This window comes from Neopsephotus bourkii, unplaced genomic scaffold (assembly GCF_033783945.1).
Source record: "Neopsephotus bourkii isolate Nb327-2 ecotype Australia unplaced genomic scaffold, CSIRO-AGI_Nbou_v1 NB_1780, whole genome shotgun sequence".
Taxonomy (NCBI): domain Eukaryota; kingdom Metazoa; phylum Chordata; class Aves; order Psittaciformes; family Psittacidae; genus Neopsephotus; species Neopsephotus bourkii.
In genome coordinates this window covers 2,884,587-2,904,599 of record NW_026902254.1, presented here as the reverse complement: position 1 = coordinate 2,904,599, position 20,013 = coordinate 2,884,587, and the positions used below count along the sequence as shown (strand labels likewise).

General features: G+C 43.8%; 1 protein-coding gene and 1 long non-coding RNA gene across 6 annotated transcripts in view; one reads left to right on the top strand and one right to left on the bottom strand.

The window, feature by feature from the left end:
* Positions 1–1,743: 1,743 nt before the first annotated feature.
* LOC133226366 (uncharacterized) lies at positions 1,744–7,470 on the bottom strand. The gene is made up of 4 exons (XR_009729488.1): positions 7,060–7,470; positions 3,146–3,229; positions 2,707–2,768; positions 1,744–2,228 (listed from the first exon to the last, which is right to left on the bottom strand). It is a non-coding gene; the product is annotated as an uncharacterized LOC133226366 (long non-coding RNA).
* An 11,690-nt stretch (positions 7,471–19,160) lies between these two features.
* The window catches only part of BOD1L1 (biorientation of chromosomes in cell division 1 like 1), a 37,689-nt gene continuing 36,836 nt past the window's right edge, over positions 19,161–20,013 (top strand). For 2 of the 5 annotated variants that reach the window (XM_061379762.1, XM_061379760.1), the window contains exon 1: positions 19,163–19,645. In XM_061379762.1, the coding sequence (XP_061235746.1) occupies positions 19,439–19,645 (207 nt within the window). In that variant the 5' untranslated portion in view covers positions 19,163–19,438. Of the gene's footprint in view, positions 19,646–20,013 lie in introns of all 5 variants that reach the window. The other 3 variants (XR_009729478.1, XM_061379761.1, XM_061379759.1) reach the window with 3 other exon arrangements.

Here is a 20,013-nt window from a genome sequence, read left to right as displayed (position 1 = left end):
CTGCAGTCTGGAGCTCGAAAATCAGAGGGCATGGAAAAAAAGCAGTGAGCCATAGGGTGGATTCTCAGCTGTGAAGAGACAATTTCCAAAAGGAAAATGAACTTCACTTTCTCTATTCCTAACATGAGTAATGGGATGGTAAAAAGAAAATTCCCCTCATTCTTTGCTATAATTCAAGACCTGTAAAAACCTCCCCCCACCCTTTACACACAGCCGGGCTCCACAATCCTTTTCCAACCAGGATTTATTTTTTTACAGTCACACATTGCTTTTGTCTGTCTTCTCCAATTCCTGTCCTTCAGGACTTCATAGCATTTGGTAAGTTTCTGTTCTCCATTCACTCATCTTCTTCCAGCCCAATTCCACTTCCCTGCTCTGGCATATTAAGGGGGTTGTGATCATCTCCAGATGTATCCAAAAAATCATAGAATCATAGAACGGTTGGGGTTGGAAGAGACCTTAATGACCTACCACCATGCACAAATGGCATCTCTCACCACAAAGCATTTATAAAATACACTTATATCACTCACTATATTACATCTCCTGTACATCTTTTTCTTAACGTCTAAGGAAGAAGTTTAACAATGTTGGCTTGAAATGAAAGGCTTCAGTAACAACAATAAGATCCTAAAGGATCTTATTCTGGTAGTAACTGGGCATTATTTTTATAGAACAATCAAGGCATTCAAAAGAAAGCTGAACTTTCACTGATGAAAGAATCTATCATTGTACTAGAGACAATGTCCTTGCCATGGGGTCTAATTTGGCAAGTGGCTCAATACAGTCAGAATTCAGTTTAGTTTCATTAAATACTCCCCTTGGCTGCAATGCAGAACTGGAGGGGGAAAGGGGGCTGTGTAGAGAAGGAGAAATAAACAGATCTACGAATGTGCAGCAGCAATCTGTATAGAGTTAATTTTCTAGCATATTAAAAGCTACTGTATCATGTATGTTAGGTACCTCTTCCCTCCCAGCTGAGACTGGGATATAAGGATGCAACAACAGTGTTTCAACACTGTTCCTAGACCAAAGTCCACAATCCAAAATAAGACTTAACACAGGGTACAAACATAGCCCAGAGTAAACACTTGACCCATATTTACCTTACAGTCCCTAAAATTCACTCGCAAAGCTTTGAGTTTTGTGAATGTGAACTAGCTCTGATCTACAGAGCATCTTGACAAAGCTTAAAGCACTGCACTTAACATCCAGGCTACTAACATACACCTGTAAGGGCAGAGAGGCCCAGGTTTATTGAATTTATCTATTTAGACTTGTCTTTCTGTACTTCAAGAAAATTGAAGTCACTTAAATTGTGGCTGAGGGCATTTACACAGGGACTGGATGTGGTTCAGTTTGTTTTCAATATTCTGAGATGAAAATTTAGAACTCTGAATTAGAAGGTAATGAAATTTAAAATACAACAGGAAAAATACTTGAGAAGGCAATAGTGGAAGTTGCAGGCTCCCTTGGGTAAGGCTGCTAATACTTTGTAACCAATTCAACCCAAAATGTTCCTAGGAGAGTAGCAAGTCAGGGAAAATACTATAAAGAACCAATAACTCATTCTAAAATTAATTCAAGTCACAGATAAAACCCAGAAACGCTCTGATCACAAAAGATGACACCTGCAATGCTTCTTAGCTATTTTCCCCACAGAAACACTCATGAAAAGTAAACCAAATAAACTAATGTGAAAGCTAGGATAGTTCACTGTGATTTTCATAATCCCTTTTCCTCTCTCCCCCATCTTAAATGCAGATCTTATGCTTGAAAACACTGTTGAGGAGGTTGATCCAAAGAGATTCAGCCCAATTCTCTGCAGAGGTCAGGGCCAATAGCTCCACGCCACCTCTGCTTACTGGCCATACATTTCAGACTAACTTCTACATGCAGAAGTATCAGTACTTTCATTATAGTCATTTGATTGATTATAATCAGGCTGTCAGAGTTTCATTTTACAGTTGTAGAAACACTAAGCTCCTGTTATGATAATTCTGTGGAATTTATAGAGAAAGATCCATCCCCCAAGGACATGTGTATCTCTCCACCAAATGTTAGGGCAGACCTCTGAACTCTACGGGACAACCTGAAACCTGCAAAGGCTTTACACGTACCTACCATGCCTTTAATGGAATTTCACTGATTAAAGATAGCTCTTATAAACTTCTTGCTATAGGACTAGAAGATGACAAATATATTTATTTCCCCTAATTCCCAAGAAGCTGTGTACAAAAACATTCATGAGTCAGACCAGAATTTTTCATCCCTTTCCTAATTGCATTGCAAACAAAAGATAGGCTGAAGGTCTCACTTCTTCTACATGTAATAACCATGCTACTTTGAAACAGTTGCACTGTAAAAGTACATCTTGTATCACATTTGGTGCATTTTAATGACTTCTGGTTCATCTGAACTCAGATGGCAAATGCATCTTTGCTGATGGTATTGTTGCAGATAGATCACACAAACTAACAGGCATTCCTTCAGATTTAAGTGTTGGACAAAACTAACCACTGCGGTGCATAGCTACATATCATTGTCAAGCCATACCAAAAGACGAGATCTGTGAGGCTCTCCCCAGGGAGGACGTAACCAGATGGAGCACTGCATGCTCTGTTCCTCTGCTCCTGGAATCCCAGGTTACTCAGTATCTCACCTCCTATTTACAACCAAGTTCTCCCACTAAAAGAAAATACATACATGCAGTTACCCCTACTTTTCTGCAGGCTCCTGCCTTGCCTTCTCTACTTGCAGGGCATTTTCTGGAAAGGGAAGAAAGGGTTAAAAGAAAAACAGCCTAATCTCTACACACACATTTGTCACCTTCCCCAAAATAGCTGCAGAATTTGAACACAGTATGCCATTTTCTTCCCTGACAGGTTAATCCGTTTATTATTCATCCATTTAATGAAAATACTGTGCCTCTACACTAAGAACAAAACAAAACCTCCATCAACACTGGTTCTCTTTAAATCATATTCATAATCTTCCACAATTTGATTTGTCTTTGAATTCAGCCTTATTTTTTTAACTATAAATTCAAAGCAGGAAACCTGTTTCTTCAGATTTCACATTGTTGCCTCTAGCCATGTTTATGGAATGTTTTCTGGGTTTTGCAAAATTATCAGCATTTCATTACCTGCTTCTGCAACAGCCATGTATCTACTGTGAAAAGGTCACCCAGAAGTTAATGAACCTCATGCTTAGCCAAACTGCTCTGCTCCTGTGGGACAGAAATTGTCATGAAACTCTGCAAGGCTCATCTTGCAAAGTTTCCTGAATATGCTCCAAAAAAAGAATAGTTAGAAAGTCATGGTGCAAATCTATCCTCTTTTCACAGGCAACTGGCTCCATTAAGATCTCTGCAAAAACATGGGGCTCAAGTTCTCAATGGCACAATTTCCAAAGGAAAACTACTGCAGTGCTTTCAACCTGTCACAGAAGTATTAGGGCCATGTAGCTACACATAACAATCATATTCCCTTCCAGGTTTTAATTCTAAAGAATTTCCTGTCTCTCCTGGAAGCACCTCTTTTGATGCACTAGATACTTTTTTTCTCTCAGATTCATCACATTAGAAGACTGAATCCATTCAGGTGGTATGCCTAGATTTTTCTCTTCCTCAGGCCTTTCCTCATGATAACTATGTTGAGTACAGAAGAATTATATATTTCATTTTGAACTACCGAATTTCACCCAAGTCGTCTTACTCCAGTCCTTCCATCTTATATCCTAGCCTTTTTCTGCATGAACAGTGCCTCCTAACTCCAGCCAGCCAGCATGCTCCCCTGTGTTACAAAGGAAGTGCTAACAAAGACATAAAATAGGAAAAGCCCCATGAACAATATTTGAGTCTCTCTCTGATATTTCCTTTCCCAGCACTGACGACTGTTGCCATGTTTTCTGCTTTCCAGTTCCTTCAGGCAGCCTCTACCCCAGCAGCTTCCACTTTGGGACCATACCTAAAGTCTGCTCTTACCAAGGAGAGACATCAGAGAAGTCCAGCATAATCTACTCTTCGTGAGCCTGTGCTGTTGTACCCCACTTTGCCTTTCTTAGGTCTGAACATCAGAAAAAAATCTGTGGCCATTTAATTGCACGTTAATTGGAGCTCACAACATCCTGAAACACTTTTGTGGACCCTGGACGTGGTCTCAAAAGTGACACACTGCAGTTAGCTAGATTTTTAATCTGACCTACTACTTAGGCAGAATAACTGCATGAAGATGCAGGAAAAAGGTGACTGGATGGTTATTGTTGTGTAATTCTTTTGAGGGAATGTTCTTGCATCAGGGAATACATTCAAAAGGAAAACATAAAAAAAAAGGGGGGGGGAATAAAAGGAAAAAATGTGTAAAAGACAAGGGCAGTTGTTCTGTAGTTGTTCTGCTTTGCACTACAGGCAAATCACTCCAACAAGAAAAGGGATATTTTGTCTTTTTATTCTTAGAGGAAATCATTACAGCATTAAATGTCTGTAGGCGAAGCAGAAATAGAGCAGGACTTGAATTTAAGGGATGTTAATTCGACTGAATGCAAACTCTGCTAGATTCTGTGGTCTCTGGATCTCATTCACTGATAACCAAGAGGTGCTAGTTCAAGTGAACTGTGTTTTCCACCTACATCAGCCTCTTAGTTCAAACAATGCCATTCCCAATTGAAAGAAACTATGTTGTCTAATGTTGTGAGCTCATGATTAGGAGTGGGGGTTTCCCAAATACATAAATCAGATTAACAGCAAGGTAAAAAATTAATGGGACTATATTGTGAGGGGGGAGAAACCCAAAGAAGTTTGTAGAAGCTGTAAAAACTTCTGGCAACCACTAGAAAAAGTCTAGGCAACCCCAAACTACTGAAAGGTTAAAGATCTGCGATATGCCTCACTGGCCTAGAGATGTTAACCTCACCTCTTATATGTCCCATAAGTGCCCTTTCCAGTTACTGATTATTCTTGGCTCTGAAAAAAAGTCTTCATCTTTCCTTTGAGATGTCCTGGTTTCACCCAAGTACAAAACAGGAAAGGAATTTGGGGTTAGAAAACAGTTCCTTCTCTAGCTGCATTACCAAATCCTAATCCCCACCCTTAAGAAGGCCTCCTCCCTGGGGCTTCAGCCATGGTCACCTTTTCCATGTTTTCCCCAACAGTACTATGAGATAGTTCTGTGAGATAACAGCTCACAGAGCTACTGAAGGTTAACTGTTGTTCAAAGCACTCCTTGGAAATTAATAGTATGTGCAGAGGTATAACTCTCAGGACCAGGACTTGTAGAGGCACAACAGGGGTTGACCAGGTTCGAGCCTTAAGGCACTGCAGCAGTCCATGTGCACACCACCACCACTCAGGCTGGAAGGGACCTCCAGAGGGCTCTGGTCCAACCTGCTTATCAGAGCTGGGTCAGCTGTGAGATCAGACTGGGTTGCTCAGGGATTTTTCTAGCTGGGTCTCAAAAACCTCTGAGGACAGAGACTGCAGAAACCCTCCAGCCAAAATGTGTATTTTAAAACATCTGTTGTTCAAGTGCTGCCTCAGAACAGCAGTTTTTTCAGGCCTGAATATCCCACTGGTTTTAAGTCAGCAACTGTTCCTACTTATCTGTCTTGACAGAAGTCATCACCATGGCATTGAAGCACCTGGAAAAATTGCCTAAGGGACAATATGGAAATTGCAAGGCAGCTCCCAGCACAGCTATGAGGACTCGAGGACAACACAGTGCCCAGTGTGTCTGCAGGCTGCCAGGAGCTAACCACATGCTCTTATTTCACCCAAAACCTGCGTGACTCCACTCCAGCATGAAACCTCCAGCTGCCTGCCTGCAGTGAAAGCAGACAGCGCTTCCCAAGCTGTCAGCAGATGCACAGGTACCATCAGAAATTATGAGCAGCAGCACAGAAATACACCTGGGCGTAGGTGGAGCAATGAGGCAGGTCATAAACAAAGTAGATGAGGTTCTTAAAAACAGCAGCTCTCTTTGAGAAGTTATGCTTGAAGATGTAATGACCCTCACTTTTTATGTTTATTCCTGAGATTACACAAACTCCACACAACCATCACTGTATTTCCTTAAGTGAACAAAAATAATGTTTCATACTCTGTTTTTTTGACCAACAGATATAATGAACCTGTGCAGGTTCATTTGTTCTGGGGGACTGCATGCCCTTAGCGTAATTATTTAACTTAGCTGTAACTTACTTAATTTCCTACTAATCCTCAACAAATTTCCTCAGTACAGACTGTATTGAAATAGCAGATTATACGTATTAATAGGCCAGAGCAAATGGCAGTTAAACAATGAAACATTTTTTTTCTTGCCACTGCCAATAGGCAAGCGACCAACAAGGCATTTTAGCTTGCTTGTGTACCTCAGACAGCAAGGCTAAAATCAAAATACCTGTTGTGAAAATACATATGCCTCTCCCAATTTTAAAGAGAAATTCAAATTTCCCACAAAGCTTAGGAAAAAAAAAAGTCACTATTCATTCATTTTCCTATGAAACCATGGACTGCTGTGCATTTTGGTATGCAAAAGAGGTCTCAGAATGGAGCAGGTAGGGGGCATGTCAATACTGAACTATACTGAAACAGCCTTAGATACAATTGCTTTGCAACACTGGCACTTACACAGCAGAGAGCCCAAGGACTTGCTGACTTTGGATATGTTTTTGGCCAATTGTTCCACAAGGAAAGGACATTAGATTGCTTAGATCTAATAACAACAGGCATGGAAATACCTGTATTTTTTTTCTTATTCTGTTTGCAAGATTCACTTGAAATATTAGTAAGTGATATTAGGCCCCGATGCTAGAACATGCTAGTTTATGAGGTCTGAGTACTGGCGTGTTAAGTAATGTCTATGGCTCATAGTAAAAGATATGATACACACAGCTCCATTTATATGGCTCCGTTTTGAGTTGTGGGAGTTTCTGAGAGATGGGGATGGGAAAGGAACGAGCATGACTTGTAAAGCAGTAGGCTTTCCAAGTTTTGCTTTTAAAAATACTTTGATGACTAAGTAAGCGTTTAAATATTAAGAAAGATTTGGAATGAGATTTCACCCAGCTCCCGGTCAGAATACCCGACGCAAAGCAGAAACAGCTACTTGAATAAAGAGTTTGTGTTGTGCAAGCAGAACTTTTCAGACCAGATGAAAAGTAGAGATTGCCACCTGCTGACCAAACGGAGGGTAGCAACGAGGACGAGGAAAACAAGCACTTGCTGTGAATTCCAGGTTCTGCCGAAACTGCGGGAATTCTGCGCTGTTTTCAGCAGAGCCCTCATCCCACCCTTGCTCTTAATTTTTGTCGCCAGCCAAACCAAGAAGTGTACTCATAAAGCCCCAAAGCTGTCTACTCTGTGTGCAGAAGGAAACAGCTTGACAGAACAATAGAGATATTCAGGCAGAAGGTCCCTGGTTCTGTTGGCTTCAGCTGATGAGCTCATATTATCATAGAATCACAGAGAATCTAAGCATCTGTCCTAGGTTCAGCAGTAGCAGTCATTTTTGTCCTTCTTGGTAGCTGGTGCAGCGCTGTGTTTTGACTTTCAGCCTGCGAACAGAGCTGGTAACAGTTATGTTTTTGTCTGACCAAGGACTTTCTGAGCCTTATGCTCTGCCAGGGAGGCGGGGAAGACGGAAGGAGAGACAGGACACCTGACCCAAACTGACCAAAGAGGTATTCCATACCACAGCACATCATGCCCAGGATGTAACAGACAGTGACCTGGAAGGGCTAGTTAACTGCAGGGTTGGATGAGATATCCGTCAGTGCCTGGTCAGGCTGGGGGGGCGAGTTATCGTTTGGCAGGTCCTGAGGTGTTGTATTCTCTTCCCTTGTTATTTCCTTTATCATTATTATTATTGGTGGCAGCAGTAGTGATTTGTGTTATACCTTAGTTACTAAACTGTTCTTATCTCAACCTGGGGGAGTTACATTCTTTTGATTCTCCTTCCCATCCCTCCAGGAGCAGGGGGAGGGAAAGAAGGGGGGGGGGGGGGGGGAGTGAGTGAACGAGCTGCCTGACTGGTCTTAAACCACGACAGCATCATACCATGGAATTAAAGATCACCCTACTCCAACCCTCCTGCCATGGACAGGGACATCTTAGATAAGGTTGCTCAAAGCCCCAGCCAACTTGAACTCTTCCAGGGATGGGGCATCGACAACTTCTCCGAGAAACTGGTTCCAAAATCTCACCATCCTCATTGTAAAAAAATTCTGTCTTATGTCTAAGTCTCACGTCTTTCAGTTTAAAGCCATTGTCCCTTTTCCTGATGCTACAGGCCTTGGCAAAAAGTCTTTCTCTGTCTTTCTTACAAGCCTCCTTCATATGTTGAAAGGCTATACTAAGGTCTCCCCAGAGCCTTCTCTTCCCCAGGCTGGCCTCCAACACTCTCAAACTTTATCCAAAGAAGAGATGTTCCTCTGACCATTTCCATTGCCCTTCTCTAACAGGTCCATGTCTGTCTTGTACTGGGACCCCAGACCTTGATGTAGTTCTCCAGGTGGGGTCTCACGAAAGTGAGGGAAAAGGGGAAAACCGACTTCCTTGATGCTCTTTTAATGCAGCCCAGGATACTTGGCTGTCTGGACTGCAAGAGCACGTTGCTGGCTCATGTCCAATCTTTCATCTGACAATTGATCAAACGAGGAGGAACATCTGATCAATAGGATTCCGCAGCACCCCGAGAGCCCCATAGGAGATGACTGGTGGAGACAGGAGACAGCACTGGATCACAGTCAGGGGCATGTTGCTGCTCTCTCAGACAAGTGTGGAGGCTCCTCACCACACCAGAAAGAGGGCTACAAATGCACTTGGCATTGCTGAAGCACCAGGAAATGCATGGCCTGAAATGCACTGTATTTCCCAATGAATAGAGGACAAGAAGGAGGAGAAGGGGACCCACCCCCCTTTGTACTGTGAGAGATTATGACCCCTCAGGAGCTACCAGAGCATACACATAGAATGGGGACCTTAAAAATGCCTCAACAACAGAAGAAGCTTCAAACCAGAGCTCATATGCTTTTAAACACCAAACCTCATCACTTTTGGATAAATCTAGAGGAAATCAAACTATATCTGAGCAGTGCCTCTTACTTTACCAGGGAGACCAGGCATCATTTTGTGGCTATTTCCTTTCCCTACTGACATGAGAGAATAAATAATAAAGGAAATATTTGCTTTCTTTCTGCAACACCGTAGTCTATTTCAACAAGACATACATTGCAAACACCATGAGAAACATGTAAAAATATAACCCTCATATATGAATTTAAGTGTGTTCTTTTTTTTTCTCAGATTTTGGAAATGTATTTTTCATTCTGGGTTTAATTAAAGGCAAAACATGATGGTTTTTAACAAAACTGAACATCCACCCTGTGATCTATGAACTGTGAATCTGTGAACAAAACTGAACATCAGAGGTAATTGCAAGAGGACACAGGACTGAGGCCATATGAGTTTACCTGGCTCCTAGCACACAGCCAAAGGCACACAAAGAAACCTAGAGAACATCAGGAGAGAGATTACTTTTGTACAGCCCCTAATGACTTCCTTGTGTGGACCATTACTATGTCATTAGCACCTAACCTCTGCATTAAACCATGCTGAAGGAACTATGCAAAACTCCTAACTGTCCTAAGGAGTCCTTCCCTTTCCCCCACATCTCAGCAGTAGGCTCCTATAGTACGATACAGCCCTATGTGCCTGCAGCACAATGCAGTTTTGCGTGGTGCAGACACATGCCTTAAACTGATTCAATAAACTGATCCAGGCTTCTTTTCTGCAGAGAAGACAGAGATAATTTTTCAGCCTGTTCAGTTCAGTGATTTGGCCGACACCAAAGACCCAGTAGCAGTTATGTGCTGGCAGGTAAAACAGTGATGCAAATACAAGAATGGGCAGTCTGAGCTGGCATAGACTCCTTAAATTCTTTAACTCAGCTTCAGTACTCAAGTCAGAACACCATGGAACCTCAGGATCAAAAAGTTGTGGCTGGTGACCAACAATCTGGAGCAATAGCAGCAGATTTGACCAGCACTTCAATTAGGAGTGCACTGAGGTAAAGCTTATCAACAAATTCTTTCAGCAGAATGCTTTTAGACTGCATTTAAGGTAAATTGGATTGAGTTTATATCAGTTACATTAAAATACACATCTCAAATCCAAAGCAAAGTGAACTAGGCTTTGTAATGCCATGAACTTCACACATAGGCAGCACCTCTCTTAATACAAGGGAAGACCAAGGAAACTACAGCCCTATAAGTTCAACCTCAGTTACTGGAAAAGTTACAGAGAAGATTGTATCACGTACTATGAGAGGCGTTTACTGAATACTGCAGTCATCAGGCACAGGGCACAGTTATCATGGGTTCACAAAGCACAAGTCCTGTTTAACAAACTTGATAACCACCCGGCCCAGAAACCAGGCCTGGCACCTCCCTGCATAACTCAGGGACATCCACCACAGTCCCTTTTTTCATTGCAGTTACAAGTTTGAGGGAGTCTCTGCCCACTTTATCAAGACAACCCTTGGGAGCTTGCTCCTGCTGGGCCAGCATGTACTTGGTGTGATGCTCAAGTGCCTACCTGAGCCTTGAGTAGGCAGCGGCCAGCTCTACCAGCAGCACACTATAGCTGGAGAGTTGTGCTGTTGTCAAGATGCTGCTTTTCAGATTCACTGTGAGGCAGAGCCAGCAGGACAATTTCTACCTCAAAGGTCATCAGCTCTGCACGCATATCCTGGTGGTCACAGGCTTTTCCACCCATGCCTGTGACCCTGGAGGACCTGCTTTCCTCCTCTTAGTTACAAAAGGGACAAGACTTCAACACAGCCTCTGGGAGAAGACCATAACGGAACTATCATCCTGGAAAAAAACAAACAATGGCCATTGTTACAAACCAGAAGAAATGGAATTATATCGTCCCTGTTTGGAAAATCAAGATTTTAGATAGAAAAGGACTAGTTTAGATAGAAGACTAGGTGTTAGATACAGATACAGATGGCAGAAATAGATAGACTTACAATAAATAGACATGTAGAGACTGTTGGTACAGGCCGTAGTATATCTGCAGTGTTTAAAAACTGTTACTTTATGTCAAAATGAGGGAACTACAAGAGGGGGGTTAATGACAAAGCAGAAGGAAATAAATAATTGTAAAGTTTTAATGAGTTTTGCAGTCCTTTAAAAAAGATGAAAGGCCATTGGAGATTTAACAACAAAGGCAAGATAGAAAAGAAAATCAGGTGCATGTTTGTGGAGATAAGAGCAGCATGCAGCCAAATAGCACATACTTAACAAAAATTTCCACTTCATTATATTTAAAACTTGAAGAAAAACTTTGCTCTTTTACACTATCACAATATGAAGCCTAGAAGTAAAACTGTGCTTTGAGGCTTTAAATAGATTGTGTCTCCCTGGCAAGTTTAATTAGCATGCTTCTGTTTATACAAATGTGTCCATAGGGAGCTGGTTTGAAGAATGGAAGAATAAGCCTAGATAAGTATACAGAATAATTTTAGTATCCATAACTTAAGTTTCTGCCCATGAGCAAAATGATCAAAAAAACCCATAAAATTAATATTTTTAGATTATCCCAAACCCCTGTTAATTTAATACCCGATTTTCCTAGCTTGCTCATATGCTAGTGCAAATAACCATCTTCAACAGAATCACCATTACACAGAGCAGTATTTCAATAAAATGAGATTGTGAGAAGGAAGTTCTAACTGCAGCTAAACTGGAGCTAATGGGGGGGGGGGGGAAGAGAGAGAGAAAAAAGAAGAAAAGAGAGCACAAGAAATGGGAAGGGAAGGGCAATTGCTCGTTGTGTCTCAGTGAAGGGAGAGAGACTTCAAACTTCTGTTTTCTCACAACATTTAACAGTCCTGGGAAAGGACTTCAGTCTTATGGAGAGTCAAAGAAATAAATTTCCATCTATACTCGACATTCAGATTGACAGAACCATAACCACTTTAGATCATTTCCTTTGAAGCCAGCAGTCCTGGAAGGACTGGAATATTGTGTTATCAGTAATAAACACTGCAAAACATTTCACTGCATGCATCACTTGAGGGCAGCAGAGCAGTCTGAGGTCCAAGGAGTATTCCTTGTTTCTCTGGCTAGGCGCCCCAGCTACCAACCTCTGAACCTGACGCACATGCTTTCAGCAGGCCAAAAACCCCCTTGTCTCCCTGCAGCATGCAGAAGCATTTCTTTCCCTCTACAAAAAGTCTGTTGGCACGAGCTGAAAACACTGGTGTTACTGCAATGGCAAAGGACAGAGATGGAGAGTGGGTTCATGCTCAAGAGGCTTTTAGTGCAGAGAAGCACGTAAAGCTTAGGAGGATGTAAAGCTTAGGAGCACGTAAAGCTTAGGCTGAGGAGAACAGCAAGCAGAGAGCAACTGGCATGCAGTTTGTATTTTCATTCTCTAAGCCTTTCATTGTTTTTTTAAACCTGTCTTTTTTGAAGTTTGAGCTGCTAAGCCCTTTTGGAGAAGTCTGAGCAGGCAGGTACTTTGGGCTCAGGTTTCCTTCCATTGATCCACTGTCACAACACACAGGAGAGGAGGGCATTGCTCAAAATGCTCCCAGCACCTTACTGATAAAAGTGAAGAATATGCCTTTTAATTCAGTGTATAATGGGAAAGAAATTAGAACTGCCTTTATATAAAGCATACCATAGAGACGGTTAAAAGAGCCTGCAGTAAATGGAGACAACTTTAAGATATTTCCAACTGCAAAATAAATCTGCTGAAGTGCAATGCTGCACTCTTTAAGAATTACTTTTACAAAACAAGCTGCATGACATTAACAAAGCCAGTCAGGTGATGATCATTAACACACAGCAACAAAGACCACGGGGTAAAACAAAGAAAGGACAGGTTTCTGATTCCTGAGGCAACGTCTGCAAAGAGGCTGCAGACAAAGCAGTCCTGCCCTTTGTGCTCAGAACGGGCTGCAGACAAGCCTGCTGGATTCAGCGGCTCTGTAACTTCAGCGGCTTTGTAACACAGTAGTGCTGCGCCTCAGCAGCCCGTCATCCTTCCAGCCAGCACGCTCTAAAATCAGGAGAAAAAGACTCTTGAAAAGTTGTTCTCCTCCTTTTCAGCCTAAATAGCTTCTTTTTACTAAGCACAAAAAGATGTTCAATGTTTTTTACTAATTGCTAATTACTAATTTGCTGGAGCAAACATGATGCTTCTCCATTTCAGGATGGGTGCAAACCTTGCTCGGAGCAAATAAAAGCTAAAATCACCAATCCATTCAGATTTCTTACTGTCATAGAGACTAATTTTTTAAAATGCTCATTTTCCTGCTGTAGGATCAAACTTGGGGTGCTTGAATGTTTGGGGTTAGCGTTAGTAATAGTATTAACACTTTTCCCTGATTGTCCTTCAGGTAAACCAATGACACACAAAACCTTGCATTTCTCCACTCCCCAGCATGAGTGCACCAGTCTCGGACTGCTTCCCCTTGTCTGACTCCTACATCAGTTCCTACTCAGAAAGCAGCTTGTCTCTGGATATATTCTCTGGATATATTATCTGAAGGGGGCCTACAGGGATGCTGGGGAGGGACTGTAGTGATAGGACAAGGGGTAATGGGTTAAAACTTAAACAGGGGAAGTTCAGATTGGATATAAGAAATTATTTCCTGTTAGGGTGGTGAGGCACTGGAATGGGTTGCCCAGGGAGGTTGTGAGTGCTCCATCCCTGGCAGTGTTCAAGGCCAGGTTGGACAAGGCCTTGGGTGATATGGTAAGAGCAAGGTGTCCCTGCCCATGGCAGGGGGGGTGGAACTTGATGATCTTAAGGTCCTTTCCAACCCTAACTATTCTATGATTCTATGATTCAGAGCAGGCTATCTCCATGTGCAATGTATCATAGTGGATCTAGGGTTCTTGGTTGGATTTTTATTTTTTTTTCTTCCGGCAGGAAACAAGTCTGTCAGTCTTTCTCCAGCCCCTACCCTATAGCTTGAAATGCTTGGACAACTTTAATGAAATCTGGTGGAAAAGCATGAATCTTAAAGACATTAAATTCCTGTCATCTTTTGCAAATCAACAGGTGAGGAGGAAAGACTCTGAGCAAGCATTATTATTTCTGCTGTTTGACTGAAGATCTTTTTTAATTCCATGTTCCACCTTCTTCCGAACAAGTCCCAAGGGCTGCCTTGAAGTGCAATAGTTTGGGTACTCTTCTGAGTAGGCAAAAAGTCTCCAGGCTCCTATTCAGGCATAGCACCTGAATTTACAGTGGGACCAGCCTCAGGTGGCCAACACTCCTCTAGCCCAGATTGATGGACAGCCATTCAAGGATGCCAGGTATGCTCCTGGGGTATCCAGTGGGATCTGCACAGACTGGGAACAGGGGAACAACGTTGGCTGTACTTGACCCATTGCCTCCACTCACAGCCACACCCAGCAGGGTGGCATGTTTTACCTACACCTCCTTAACACCTGCCCTTTCTCTCCATGCTCCCGCTTTACCAATGACTTCAGCTAGAGTTGGCCTAATTGCCCAGCACTAAGGAGAGCCAAGCACAGAAAGTAGGTCAACAGCAACAAAATGACCCATCTCCTTCCCTCCCTCCCCTCCACCTCTCCTGAAAGAATGCTGTCCAAAGGTGACTCACCATTCCTCTTCCTTTGAACATGTAGCACCCCCAACACAAAAGAAGTCAAAACCCCAAGTTAATTTTTTTTCTTTTAAAATTTTATTTTCCTAAGCAAGAGATTCCTATGTTACCAGATACAGAAACTCTTCTTTTTACTTAAGGATTACAACTAAGGTTGCAAAAATTATGGCATGAGCAATTCTGAGCACCCTATTATTTAGCAGCGAAGTCCTGCTTTGATCCATCTCCCTGCTGACTTCAATGGAACTGTACTAAGTATAAATTAAAGCAAAATTCAGTCCATCACCTCTACTTTAGGCTTCATGCATCCCATTTAAGCAATGCCTCCACCTTGATTTCACCTTGCTGTAGTCAGCAAAGAATGCTGATATAAATGGTGTTGTGCTTTCATGGATCTACTCACTTTGCTTTCATGTTTAAGCTGTACCATTTTACCTTACCATTAAAATTACATTTAGGCAAAACTGAAAAGAGTGCAGAAAGAGTGTATAATCTCTTGTGCTCTCTCTGGAGAGCAAGCCTCCATTAAGATTTTTCTGTCTCCCTGTACACAAATAGCAAAAACATGTATTTTCCAGTGAAAAACAATGAGCAAAGTAAAAGGTGTATTAAAGAAAGCACAGTCACTCATTCTAACGTTTTTCATCTCAATGGAGAAATAAAGTGTTATTTCTTTAGGAGGCAGGAACCTACACTTCAAAAACCAAAAAAAAAAAAAAATGTGCTGAGATGATAAACCATGTTAGTGGGAATTAGACATCCAATCCCTCAGATACCAGCAACAATCCCAACCATATTGCATCAATTAGCCATTGATTGCTTGTGAAGAGGTAAGAAAGCTTTAGTGCTTCTCTCATTTCCCTCATTATCATGGAAAAGTGCAGCACAAAGAGCGGTACCATAAGTCCATCGAAGCCATGGCCACATAGATGGGCTTTCCTCTCATGGGCAAGTCAAGGTGCCATTTGCCCTTGAAGATTCCTTTCTGGTTTCAGGGGAAAAAAAATAATCAAATAAGTCTGTGTATTAAAGTTATCTGTGACAGTAATTTTATTTTGTTCTCAAATGCCATCTGCTGAGAAGGCTCTACCCATCTACTCACAAAACTTGGGGATTGAAGAACTAATTCCTTGGTCTTGGCAGAAACATAAAATAAGAGAAAAGAAAAAAGAGACATAGCTGTACCTTCCTTCAAAATAACGCACTTTAAAAACATCATGTGCAAATTGGGTGTCACACAAGTTCTGAAACTGGAAAAATAATCCTAACCATTAAGATAAAGTTATACTCAGAAGTGTAACTTTAAACCCTTTTACATATTAAAGCTAGATAAAAAAGACAAGTCCACTTCCCTGCATATCAATGAAAAGTCACTAAAAAAAAATACCGTTTTGTTGAAATGAGACTTACAAGACTTACAAGTGGTTTTCAAACTTTAACCAGACAGTCTGGTTAAATACAACCAGCAAATACAACCAGTAGTACTAGCTGCTGAACATGAAAACCTTAGCATTTTTAAAAATCACTTCAGTCTATTTATTTGACTAGTCACTTTGAAGAGCCACCACGTGCTTTCGCCATTGAACTAAGGCATCACTGACAGCAATCCCCCCATTGCTCAGCTCCAGTGCAAGAATCAGGATCCCACAGCAGGCTTAGTTTTGCTCAAGGAATCTCTTTAGAAGTGCCAAATAAAAAGAATATACATATCTTTATACAGGCTTGAACAAATAAAACCACTGCTAAACATGGAAAGAAGCATGGCTGTAAAGCCAGGAAGAGCACCTCAAGCATGCTTTATTAAACAACAAAGAGTTTACCCAAATGTTCCTTATTTACCTGAAAAAAAAAAAAAAAAGATGTTAAGATCATATTCCCCAGATTTGGAAGTCCAAGGGAATTTCACCCACTACGACTATTCCCATGTAAGAATATGGACATGATCATATCACAGCTGAAGATATAGTCCATATCTTGACTACATTTTAGTCTCACAACTAGAGCATTTCATGCCACACCTCAGCTGAAGCCACATTTGCTGTTATTAATGAAGCATAAAACCTCAGCAATGTTGGCACCATTTCTCTGCTGTTTCAAAACAAGGTGAACTAGATTGTGACCACTGGTGTTGCTCCTAGGCAGAATAATTTTGCCTTTTTCGGAAAAAAGGTCCTGTATCAGCAAGCATCAAAAAATCTGAGACTTTATTTAACCAGAGATGATCATAAAATACACTGTTTATGCTGTTTATGCACAGGGAGAAGCAAATGTGAAATATGCATGAGGAGATGCACATTTATATGACAAATCGATTCATCACCAACAGTTCTGGGTTTTATTGTGCTATGATAAAAAACATATAAGCTACACACCAAAAGAAAATAAACCCCAAAGAATGGAGCAACAGCAGTAACACAGATGGTGCAAGGCACAGACATGTTACCACATATGTAGAGCAAGAACTGAGCAATTCATCCGGGACAGATCTCTAGCTGGTTTTGGGTAGCTATAGCATTTTTACTATCCAAGAACCTGCTCTGGCATTTCAGTCATTCCTGGTGAAAAGTCTTTATTTTCCTAGAAAACTGAAATTTCTTTTAAACAGCCCTCCTTTCTGTATACCCTCATCTGCAAAAGACTACAGAGATTTAAGAGGAACATTAATTACCCTTGTAAGCTTAATGCTACCAGCAACACTTACTTTAGAGAGTGTACAACTTTGCAATAGAGTTTATCGCTGAGGAAGGGCATCTCTTATCACAACCAAACCTGTTCAGAATGGTACTTCACTCCTAAGCAAATGAAGAATTTTTACTTTCTTTTTGCTTTCTTAATCCATCTTAATTCAAATTCATGTTTTGCTTATTTTCAGGAGACTTCCAGTTTCCTTTACAGCATTGTCCCATAGGACAATGTACAGTTAGGCCAAGATAACAAAAGACCCATTTTCAGCCAGCATTTAGGATAAAGGTATTTTATTTTATCAATATCTGATAAGCCTTCAACACTCAATAAGTTGCATGAAACATGGGATGGTACATCATTCAGAGTACAGAACAATCTTGTACATTCAGCTGTTGAATCAGAGTACAGATTATTTGTTGCAATAGTTTCAGACCACTAGGCAGAAATCTCTGACTGCCCTTAAATTCCCAGACCTCATCCCTGCTCTCTAGTATGTATCCTTCACAGTGCCATAGGCCACAGATATTCCAGATGGTCCATGGCACCCTGTGTATGGTAAAGTCTGAAGTTTTTGCTCACTATTACAGTAAATCACAAGGCCTACAAATAGTAGGGAACTGGCTGTAAGCTTTACACTTCTAAGCTGCTTTTAAGTCTGGAGGAACAATCCTGACAGTCTTGCCTTTACAATCAAGCTGATTTTTAAAGATTATTGCAGAGGGAAATTCCTAACATTTGTAGCTTGATTTGTATACAAAATTTGTATAGCCAACCCACTATTACTGCCAAGTCCCTTTTCTTTTGCTGTAAGCCAGTCACTCTTTCTAAGTACATTCTCATACTTTCTTTCATCCTTACCCAGGATAAGATTGGAGCTCAGCCACCAACGCAGGAAGAGGCTGGAGAGCCAAACCACACATAAGGAGGATGGTCCCTCAGCTACCGTCCCAAGTACAGTAAGATTAACTTCTCTATTTTCAGATTTTGTTTATTCCCTCTGGCATCCTGTTTTTAACAGGTCAGCCTGGGAATTACCACCGAATTCAGCCTGTGGAACCACAGGACGCTCAGAGAAGTAACAAAAGCGGTTAGAGCAGCTGACAGGACTTCAAGGAAGCATACTGAATAGTTGTGACCAAAACAGGAAGATAAGTGAAAGGCGTACAAAGTGGCAAACAAGAGACAACCTGGAAATATCTTAGAAAGTCAGCATTCTGTGAGAATGCACAGAAATCTAAAGGAAACATGCTTAAACTCGTGTTATTTCGAGTATCACCTCCCAGCTGCCTCACCCCACGGCCCGGAGAGGCTGAAGACGTAAGACACAGGATGCCGTATAAAGATCACAGTCTCCTGTTACTCTTGGGGGCAGCTGCCGGGCAGCAGCGGCCCCTGAGGCAGAGAAAGGCGAGTCCGACGGCGAATTGCCCGCCAACAGCCCCTAACTGACCCCGGCTCCTCGGCGTGAGCACCCTAACCCTCGGCGGCCCCGCCCCTCCGTCAGCTCCTCGCAGGTCCCGCCCCCGGCAGCAGGCCCCGCCCCGCGCCTCAGGGAGGAAGCGCGCGGCGCTGCCCCCACCATGATGGCGGCCAGCGCAGGAAGGGGCGGGCCGCGGGGTGGAGCCGCGAGGGCACCGCCGGGGAGCGCGGCAGCGGAGCGGCGCCGGGCGCTGGTGGGAGCGGGTGCGGGAGGCCCTGCGCTGCCCATCCGCGGCCGCACGGCGCGGGGGGGCTGCCAGAGAGGCGGGCGAGGGCTGAGGGCCACTACGGCCGCCAACCCGCCCCCCCTCCCGACACTGCACCCCCCCCGCGTCGCCTGAACGGGGGGCCGCTCTGGAGCGGGCCGCGGGCGGCTCCGCCCCCTCCGTCCCCTTAAAGGGCCCCCGGCTTTTGCGCACGGCCTCCGCCAGTACTCGCCTGGCGCCGATGGCGCCGCTCCCGGCGGCCCTGTTCCCCTTCCCGTCGCGCGCCGCTTCCTCCCTCCGTTCCCTTTCGCTTCCGGGGTCAGCGCCGCCGCGGCCGCTGCTCGGTAACAAGCCCCGTCCTGGGGTCCGGCCGGGAACGCCGGCAGCCGCGCCCCGCGCAGGCCTCGCCGCCTCGCCGTCCCCATGGCCAGCAACCCCCAGCCGCAGCCCCCGCCGCCGCCGCCCCCACCGCCGCCCCCTCAGCAGCCGCCGCCGCCGCCGGGGGCTGGGGCCGCCGTCGGGGCTGGCACGGCCGAACCCGAGCTGGTCTCCATGATCGTCAACCACCTCAAGAGCCAGGGGCTCTTCGACCAGTTCCGTCGCGACTGCCTGGCCGATGTGGACACCAAGGTGCGGGCGGGCGGGCCCGGCTGCCGGCGCCTCGGGAAGAAGGGTGTCCCGGCTCCCCGCCGGTGGCCCTCCCCGGGTTCCGGCACGTCGGAGGCAGGTCGGGCCTCTCCAAGAGCGCCGGGGCCCGGCCCAGGGAAGGCGGCGGGTTGCGGGGCAGCGTGCTCTGTATTCGGGGGTGAGGAGCGAGCGCTTGGGCCCGCGCGGGCCTCCGGCGCGGCCCGTGGCCCCGGGTCTCTTCCCGACGGCTCTGGGGGCAAAGCTGGAGCCGCTGTTTTCGGAGGGGAGCGCGGGCTCGTTGGCGGTACAGGCACGGCGTGTTTTGTGGAGTGTTTTCAGCGATACCCGCGTGTGCAACACGCCGCGATCGC